The sequence below is a fragment of the Podarcis melisellensis genome (assembly GCF_964234715.1).
Source record: "Podarcis melisellensis genome assembly, chromosome: 14".
NCBI classification, from domain to species: domain Eukaryota; kingdom Metazoa; phylum Chordata; class Lepidosauria; order Squamata; family Lacertidae; genus Podarcis; species Podarcis melisellensis.
Window position 1 is genome coordinate 34,960,768 of NC_138546.1, and position 10,055 is coordinate 34,970,822.

The 10,055-nt window shown below is 45.2% G+C and overlaps 1 protein-coding gene across 6 annotated transcripts in view; it reads left to right on the forward strand.

The window, feature by feature from the left end:
• Positions 1–6,112, forward strand: part of ACAN (aggrecan) — an 88,179-nt gene extending 82,067 nt beyond the window's left edge. For all 6 annotated transcript variants that reach the window (XM_081888362.1, XM_081888360.1, XM_081888365.1 and 3 more), the window contains 2 exons: positions 1,094–1,276; positions 4,054–6,112. In XM_081888362.1, coding sequence (XP_081744488.1) covers positions 1,094–1,276; positions 4,054–4,142 — 272 coding nt within the window. In that variant the 3' untranslated portion in view covers positions 4,143–6,112. The remainder of the gene's footprint in view (positions 1–1,093; positions 1,277–4,053) is intronic.
• The last annotated feature ends 3,943 nt before the right edge of the window (positions 6,113–10,055 follow it).

Consider the following 10,055-nt stretch of genomic DNA (forward strand, 5'->3'; position numbering starts at 1 on the left):
GCATGGAACCAAAAGTCAGAGCAAGGATAAATTTTCAGAGAATCCGCTCCTGAGCCCAAGAAGTGCAGAGAACACCAACGGCATTTTAAGGACGGGACTAGCATCTCATACTTGCAAATCCCCCAAGATCTCTGTTTCTAACCTAGTTCCCCAACCCCATTAAAAAAAATATTGAAGCACCCTTTTTTCCTGAACCAAACTTCAATGTTTGCTTCACTCTTAACCCTCAAAAGGATTTGCTTTCAGGTTGTGAAAGCAGAAGAACTCTGCACTCAGAGCATCCTCCTGCACTGCTAAGTAAGCAGGGATGGAGGAGGAGCTCAATTCTGTGTGCCTCTAAAGGAGAATTTACCAAATTTTCAAAAGAACGTGGGAGCCAAAGCGCAGCCATCCTTTGAAATTTGCACTTACTGTACCTGAATTCTGCAATTTACTTCTCCAGCCAAGTAATGTGCATAAATATATGCACACATATATACATGAAAAGGACATACAAAAGCGTGTTATATTAGGGGGAAATTGTTTTGCAGAAATGTGTGAGCAATTTGTATGCAAGATTGCATACAAAATTTTGTGTGTGTGTGTGTGTGTGTGTGTGTGTATTAGAAGAAATTTGCACTAGAATGTGCATAAATTTACATTGGAGCTGTGAAAAACAGACACAATTAAATGTGGAGAAACTGAACTTAAAATTGGAAAAATGAGAAAAACGAGTGACTGTTCTGCATAAGACTCCTGACTGTAAGGAGACAGGTACTGAGCGGCCTTGACAGACGTCCTTCTCTGAGCTCAGGTGACTGATTCTGCTGCATATCTGTATCAAGAGTGACTGAATGTTACAATCACACCAATGAAGAGACAGAGCAGAATTAGACAGTCAAATTGGATGCTGATGATGTAATGTGAAAACCAGAGCAGTAAATCATACAGAGACACAGCAGGCATCCTATCAACTGGTTAGCAATATGGTGTCACACATTTTTAATATTAAACGTTCTTGCAATGTTAGGAGAAGAAGGTTAGGAGTATCACACCAGCCACTGAGCTGCTTTGTGCTGAAAGCAACTTTGAAGGCTTTCCTTTCCTTCGCCAGTTTCCTGTGGAGACCCACCCGTGGTTGAGAACGCCAGGCACTTTGGAAAGAAGAAAGACCGCTACGAGATCAACTCCATGGTGCGGTACCAGTGCAATCAGGGCTACATTCAGCGCCATCTGCCCACCATCCGGTGTCAACCCAACGGGCACTGGGAAGAGCCACGGATAGCCTGTATTGATCGTATGTAGTGGTCTATCTTATTTGTACTGCAAACCAATATCCTGATTCAGTATAAGACAGCTTCCTGTGTTTCTGTGTAACCTCCATGCAAGTTTTGTGCGAATGTATCTCCACAAATTCTCAATAAATAGTCTCGAAACTCCCAGGGACAGAGAGTTTGGAAGAGTTTATCCAGCTCCCATTTGAGTTAGACAGATGGCGTGTATATGCAGTCCATCGACCTTTGCCAGCCAGTAGTTGACCCACACTTTCCAGGGGAAATTTCCCATCGCTTTTCTCATTGGACTTTTTGTGGTTAGAAAAGCGACGAGATAATTGCACTAGAAAGATGTGGGGTGATGACCAGATTTTGTGCAAATGCACAGCTATGCTGGAAAGGCCTTCATGAAAGCAGTGCCTACACCAAATCAGAATGCTCTCTGGTACACCAAAGTATTATTCTCTAGCTTCACAACCACAGCAAGGGAGAGGCTGGCTAAAGCTTCCTCATGAGTGACAATGATGCTCTTAGTTAAAGCTCAGTCTGACAAGGACTCCAGGTCTATTCCTCTCCCAGACAGAACTGGCTCACAAGGGCCAGCTGGATATTCAGCTTGGGGGACGCTTCATTCCATAGCGATGCCAACAGCTGGCAAGTCCTTCTTGGCCAACATGCTGTGCTCAGCAGACTCTCTGTAAGTCTTTGAGTTCTCTGGCTTGTGAACAGACAGAGGGCAGGGATAAGATTTGCAGGGGTAGAGGAGAGGCAGCTAGATGGCAGCTCCCATGCCTCCCTTTCAATTGGCTAATAAAAGGTTTGGGAATCAACATAACTATGGGTTTTCCTTTAAGGATCCTGACTAGGGATGCGGGAGAAATTCAGTTTGCATTTTGATAGGGACCTCCCTGATTCACACTTCCTGACACAATACACAAATCAAAACCATGCTGTCCTTTGAACTCCACACCTCTCCTAATGTTACGATGCAGTTTGCCAATCAAATGATGAGTAGGAAAAAGTGCATGTTAGGCAAAAGTGTGCATAAAAATGTGAAGATATGCAAAAAAATGCATCATATAGCGAGAAAATGGCTTGCAGAAAAATGTGTGTATTAAGACAGAATTGCATGCAAAATATTAAGAGAAATGTGCACTAAATGCTGGCCATTTTCATGATGACTTTAAAAAAATAATAATCACAAACTGTTGGGGAAATCTGGAAACCAAACTTCAGATGGGGGAGATGAGAACTGAAATTTACAGATTTACCCCATCCCTCTTCCTGAATGTAAAATATTTGGGGAAAAGAAATACTAAATAGATCCAGGATTGGGGGCATGTTTGGAAAATATAGGCTTGTAGCCAATTAAGTCTTACTCCAAGTAGGCCCATTGAAATGAATGTGCCTAAGCTGGTTATGTTGATTAACTTTAATGGGTCTGCTCTGAGTTGGACTGGCACTGAATACAACCAATAAACTTCCCTTCTCCAGATTTAACCTACACACCTCCTCTGACCCTTGGGCTGTCTGGGGACACTCTTGCATTGGTTGAAGATACCCACATCCCATCATCAGAGGTAGCCAGATGTTGTTGACTACAGTGCCCACCATCCCTGACCACTGACCATGCTGACTTGGACTGATGGGAGTTGGAGTTCAACAACATCTGGAGGGTGTCACATTGGCTACCCATGACGCAGGTGGCACTGTGGTCTAAACCACTGAGCCCCTTGGGCTTGCTGGTTGGAAGGTCAGCGGTTCAAATCCCCATGATGGAATGAGCTCCTGTTGCTCTGTCCCAGCTCTGGCCAACTTAGCAGTTTGAAAGCACACCAGTGCAAGTAGATAAATAGGTACCGCTGTGGCGGGAAGGTAAACGGCATTCCCATGTGTTCTGGCACTCATCACGGTGTTCCATTGCACCAGAAACAGTTTAGTCCTGCTGGCCACATGACCTGGAAAGGTGTCTGTGGACAAACACCGGCTCGTTTGGCCTGAAAGCAAGATGAGCGCTGCAACCCCATAGTCGCCTTTGACTAGACTTAACCGTCCAGGGGTCCTTTACCTTTACCTTTTACAGGTGTGGCTCAGCTGGCTCTTAGCTCTGTGTACACTTTGTGCCAGCAAATCAGAAGGCTAAAAAAAAAAAAAAAGGCCATCTTGAGGAGCCCGTTGTCAATGAAGTAGCTTGCTTTAAAAAAAAAATGTCAGAGGGCTTTTTGAATTTTGTCCTCGGACACCAACATCTCTTGGGCTTATTTTTTTCTGGATTCCTCCTCCGCAAAGAGAAAGCTGTCTTCTCTTCTCCAGCTATGGCTCCTTGAACAGGGAGCAATGTAAGAGAGTCTGCCTCACGGGCTGGCGATGTCTCGGCCTATCAACCGTTACTGGAAAGGGCAGACTTTATTCCCTCACCCCACGCCACGACAGACAGTGGCAGAGTTGTCTGTGGCACCCTCAAATCTCTTTCCCCTTAGTGTTAGGTAGAAGGGACAGAGCCTGCGACAAAGTGCCATAGAGGGGGGCAAACCCACCCAGCTGGTTCACTGGGTCCCAGAGCACCGGAGGTGAGAGAAGGCCCGATTGTGCTATGGTGAGAATGCTGGCGCCATGGCACGTTCAGCACGGCCAGCCGGAGAAACAACATGCTACAGCCTCGGCAGTGTTTTTCCAGAGAGCAAGAGGGAGAGAGGCGTTTGGTCAAGCCAGCTGAGGACAAACAGGGCCTCTGTAACCTCCATCCCTAGGTAACAAGGTGCCTTTTCTTCTTCTCCTCCTTCTTCTTCCCCTCCCACAGCCTCCACCTACAAGCACAGACTACATAAGAGGAGCGCAAGGACTCGATCAAGGACCAATGGAGGAATGGCGCAGAGACCCACCCATTAAAGAAGAGACAGAGAGAAGAGATAAGAGAGAGAGAGAGAGATTTTATGGAACAGTTATATTAACAGATTCGATTTCTTCTTGTTGCTTTTTTGTTGTTGTTATATAAGGGGAAAAATATATTAAAGAAAAATCCACCTTGTGCATATGTAAAAAGAGAGAGACAGAGAGAGAAACTTTTGCAAAACAGCAAAGCAAAAGCTTTTTTTTTTTTACTAACCGTCTGGATCCAATTATCTTTGTGCCTTTTCGGGGAAGGGGATGGAGAGGGTCGCAAGAGGGTGAGGGTTAAGTTAAATAATAAATAAGATTTGCTATTTTTTTGTGGGGGAGGTCCTGGTTTTATTCACAGGCCATGTAATTATTTAATCTGCAGGGTGGACAAGACTCTCTCTTTTTCTTTTTCTTTTGTAAGCCGTTGTGTTTCTCCTTCCCTGTCCCACTCAGCTTCTTCCCACGGATGCAGCTTACCTTGTAGGGTTCAGAGGGAGCCACTGGGAATGTGTAAATCCAGAGAGAGAGAGAGAGAGAGATGAAATGGGCTGAATCTTTTCAATGAGAAAGGAGTGGAAAAGAGGATTTCAGCCTCTCCCAGGGAGGTGGGGGAAACAGCCATTGCTCATTTGGAAATGTCAATTCTTTTAAATAAATGCAAAATGTAAAATAATGTGTGGAGGCTGAAATTAACCAGAACATCAGACTAGCCAGAGTGGCATTCATATAAAGAATGAAGGGCAGAGATAAAAGCTGGACCTCTGAGGTTGTTTTAGTTCTTGTCAGTTTCCAGCTACTCTCGGCCAATTTCTCCTCCCCTCCAATTTTATTTTATTTTTATCTTTTAAGTTGTGTGAAGGAAATGAGAGAGTAAATGACTGGAGCAACAAAATTTAGGTCTTGTTACTAACAATTGGCAAGCCAGCTTCATATATACACCTATGAATCAACCTTAGTGGGTCATTCCAGAGATTCCCCCTCAAGTCCCAACATGCTGAATGAACAGAGGCAATATCTGTTTTCAGCCGCTGTGTGAATGAATGTAACCACTTTGTAAGCTGCTCGTCTGTATCATCCTGTCAGGTGTTGATCATTGGGCCACACTCTTTGATCCCCAGAATTTTGTTGAAACAAAAGTGTAGTTGAAACAATACTTGACAAGAAGTTACAGAGGTGCAACTTGTGGTCAGCTACCATGTTGGTCAGTGGTCATCTGTAATAGCTTCCTAGCTCAAGTCAAATGCTGTTGCGAAGTTCTTAAGCAGGGCACAGGAAGCTGTCGTACCAAGTTGGGCCATAAGGTCCATCAAGCACAGCATTGTCTACATCAGGGTTTCCCAAACTTCGGTCTCTAGATGTTTTGGGTACTACGGTTCCCATCATCCCTGACCACTGGTCCTGGTAACTAGGGATGATGGGAGTTGTAGTTCAACAGCTGCTGGAAAGTTTGGGAAACTCTGGTACAAGCATAGACTCATGGAGTTGAAAGGGACCCTGAGGATCATCTTGATCCAACCCCCAGCGATGCAGGAATATGCAGCTGTCCCATAAAGCGATCAAACTTGCAACTTTGACATTATCAGCACCATCCTCTAACCAACTGAGCTATCCAGGCTGATCTACACAGACTGGCAGGAACAGCTTTCGAAGATTTCAGCCCAGGGCTTTCCCCAGCCCTACAGGGAGATGCGAGGGATTGAAATTGGGGCCTTCTGCACTCAAAGCAGATGTTCTCCCGCTGAGCCACAGCGCTTCAGTTCAAAGCATGGTAGCATCCTCAGCATCGGTAACCAAAGATAGACTTCCTCTGCCTATTGAGGCTCCCTCTCGTTTTTAGCTACCATGATTGTCATCTGCCCCATAAAACTGTCTAATCTAATTTTTAAAAAGTGGGGGGAATAACAACCAAAGCTTTTAGTCAGATTTATTCTGGATGGTGAGCAGGTGCATGAATTAGATGCATTTCTTCATGCAAATGTGTGGGGAGTATCCAATTAAAGCCACTTACGGTAGTGGCCAACTTGTTCCTCTGGAGAAATGTTTTGTGCCAGCAGGTTGTTGTGCCGTGTGAGAAAATGCACAAGCAAGTGGCTGGTAGCTTTGCTGCACAACAGATTGTGCAATCTGTTGCACAATTGAGTTTCTGGTTGTGCAACTGTTTCCTGCAGTGGAAGACTTACAGAGTAGGAAGGGACTAGGGGAGCCATTTAGTCCAACCCCATGCAGCACAGGAATCTTTTGCCCAATATGGGGCTCAAACCCACGACCCTGAAATTAAGAGTCTTATGCTATCTGAGCTAACCCAGTTGTGTTGAATTAAAACTCACCCTTGCACTGGGACAGAGAACACGGGATACAGACAATGGCTACTTCACATTTAACCCCTGTCTCTAAGCAGCTCAAGGGACGCAGGTGGAGCTGTGGGTTAAACTACAGAGCCTAGGACTTGCCGATCAGAAGGTCGGCGGTTCAAATCCCCGCGACGGGGTGAGCTCCCATTGCTCGGTCCCTGCTCCTGCCAACCTAGCAGTTCAAAAGCAGGTCAAAGTGCAAGTAAATAAATAGGTACCACTCCAGCAGGAAGGTAAACGGTGTTTCCATGCGCTGCTCTGGTTCGCCAGAAGCGGCTTAGTCATACTGGCCACATGACCCGGAAGCTGTACGCCGGCTCCCTCGGCCAATAAAGAGAGATGAGCGCCGCAACCCCAGAGTTGATCACGACTGGACCTAATGGTCAGGGGTCCCTTTACCTTTACTAAGCAGCTCAGAATAGCGGACAAGGGTCCATGCCGTTTTATCCTCACAAAAACCTTGTGAGGTGGGTTTCACTTCTCTCTGTTTCTTCCGAACCTGCTGCCAGTCCTTTCATTGGCTTATTTCCCCTGTCAGAGTAATGCTTGAGTTATGCAGGGGCAGGGCAGGAAGGTTGTGGCGTCCTTCGTGAAGTCTACAAAGTCCATCCTTGAATTTCTCTACTTTTAGCCAAATCGTGATACAAACATCCCACCCCTTCCATAGCTTTGTAAAAAAACAACAGGTGTTCAGGAGCTGGCACAAAACGGTAAGGGGGCTGAGCCCCCTCTGGCCTGCATATAATTTGCATATAACTCAGCTGACAACATCATGGGTTTGTTTCTTCGGCCATCTTCTCCCTGCTTTCCTGAGTGCATCTTAAAGATGCAAGTAGAGGACATAGAAATATATCTATAACGCAACTTCATAAGCCTCTGTCCCCCCACCATGGCTGTTTCCTACCCCCCCACCACCAGGACATATGGAAAAGCAGCTCCCATCCTGAGATGGCGCTCTCTCAAGGGGGACCGTGCCGGGCACCTGAGTTCCCTGCACCTATTTATATGTATTTTTAAAAAGCATAATGGTAATAATTATTGAAAACAAAGAGAAAACTGGTCATTTTTACAATAATTTAAATGGACTCGCCAATGTCTCAAGGATGCTGGTAGGAGCCTGACTTTTGATGTGTGTTCTGTTTTCAAAGTGGGGGGGTGGGAATGGTCTGGGGGTGAGGGGATGTGGAATGAAGCAAAGAAGAGCTTGCCTGATTTCTTTATTTTTTTCTGTAAAAAGCAAAAAAAACCCAACCCAGAATATTTTCTTCTTCCTTCTTCCCTCCTTTTTTTTCCTTCAGGGGTGGGGGTGGGGGGTGTTTAACTCTTATGCATAAAATGCAAGATTCAAAATTAAAACAGCTATTGGCGCTGTTGTGAACCCTGTAAAATAAAAGTTTGTTGTATTTTATCCTTGCGGAGGTGCTGGTTGCATGCTCTGTGTGTGTGTTCTGTGTGTGTGCTGAGATATAACCCTGTATTGAGTTGGGCAAACATACAGGCATATTGTCTGTTCAAGCACTGCAGATGTCATTAGTACAGTGGTACCTCGGGTTACATACGCTTCAGGTTACATATGCTTCAGGTTACAGACTCCACTAACCCAGAAATAGTGCTTCAGGTTAAAAACTTTGCTTCAGGATGAGAACAGAAATCATGCTCCAGCGGCACGGCAGCAGCAGAAGGCCCCATTAGCTAAAGTGGTGCTTCAGGTTAAGAACAGTTTCAGGTTAAGTACAGACCTCCGGAATGAATTAAGTACTTAACCCGAGGTACCACTGTACTGTCATAAGCAGTTCAGTTGGGCCTTTGCTGTTTCCCCAACTTTTGTAACTGCCCAAAGCAGTCTCCTGCTATCTTTTTGGAGGACAAATGTGATTCAGTGTGCATTTAATGGCAATCCTACCAAATTTGCAGCTTCCAAAGTAATGCAAAAAGACATCCCTCAAAATCTGCATGAATTTTGCAATGCAGGTCTCCAGTCAAGCAATGTGTACAAAAATGTACACGCTAGGGTAATGAATGCTTTAAAAGGCATATATTAGTGACAGTAACAGAGAAGTGCATTGTATTGTGGGAAATGGCTTTGCAAAAATATGTATATCAAAGCAAAATTACATAGAAAAATGTGGGTATTAGAAGAAATTCACAGAAATTCGCAGTAAAATGCTGGTGAATTTTCATGAGGATTTTTTTTCTTTTTAATTCAAACTAATGTGAGAATTGAAAAAGGAGACACAGAGAGAAACCAAAATTGACAGATTGCTGCATTCCTAGCTCTGTCAGAAAGGAAACTGTTAGGTTGGCAGAAGATGGGACAGAGCAACGGGAGCTCACCCCGTCATGGGGATTCGAACCGTCAACCATCCGATAAGCAAGCACAAGAGGTTCAATGGTGTAGACCACAGCACCACCTGCGTCCCAGTGCAAGTACAGTGGTACTTCGGGTTACATACGCTTTCAGGTTACAGACTCCACTAACAGAGAAATAGTACCTCGGGTTAAGAACTTTGCTTCAGGATGAAAACAGAAATTGTGCTCCGGTGGCGCTGCAGCAGCGGGAGGCCCCATTAGCTAAAGTGGTGCTTCAGGTTAAGAACAGTTTCAGGTTAAGAATGGACCTCCAGAATGAATTAAGTACTTAACCCGAGGTACCACTGTAGATAAATAGGTACTGCTGCAGTGGGAAGGTAAACGGCATTTCCGTGCGCTCTGGTTTCTGTCACGGTGTTCCGTCACACCAAAAGCAGTTTAGTCAAGCTGGCCACATGACCACATGGTGGCCAAACACCAGCTCTTGAAAGCAAGATGAGTGCTGCATAGTCACCTTTGACTAGACTTAACTGTCCAGGGGTCCTTTGCCTTTTTTTACCTTACCATAAAGGAAACGTGCATCTCAGCTATCTCAACTGCCTCTTTCAGGGTTCCATCAGAGTCTATGGCCCATGTGCGCCACATGAATGAACAAAAAGAGCAGTGTGCCCATTGGGTTGTCTGCCTTAAGCATCATTGTGTCTTTGCACAGCTCATTCCTTACATGTCCCTGTCAGGCTTGCTTCATTATTACCGGAGAAGGAGGAGGCAAACAAACCACAGCAAACTTTTTAGAATTCATTACATGAGTTGGGAGCTGGATTTTAATTAAATATTTAAGCAGAGAGTTCTTTGATATGCTGCGCAAAGGTAAGCATGGGCTTTTGATTAAATTGTTGGCGCCTACATGAATGCAATTCATTCAGGGCGCCTTCCACCAGGCTCATAGCCTCTCTCGTGTGCATGTGCACCCACACCCCCACACCGCTATTTCCTTCCTGTTCTTCCTCCCCCCACCCCATTCCCTGATACATTTCGCTTTTCAAAAACCCCTTTCTATCCCAGATGTTCGTTCTCTCCCTCTCGCCCTCGCCCTTTCACACACAGATGCATACATTCACCGGTGTGTGTTATTTCGGCTCCGAAAGCTTTCCCTAACAGTAGAAAGAGGACTTCCAGATCTGGCAGCTTCCACTCACCCCCTGAAAAAATTGTTTAGTGTTTGTTGAACAGATCCTCCAAATCAGGGAGCCACTCCCCC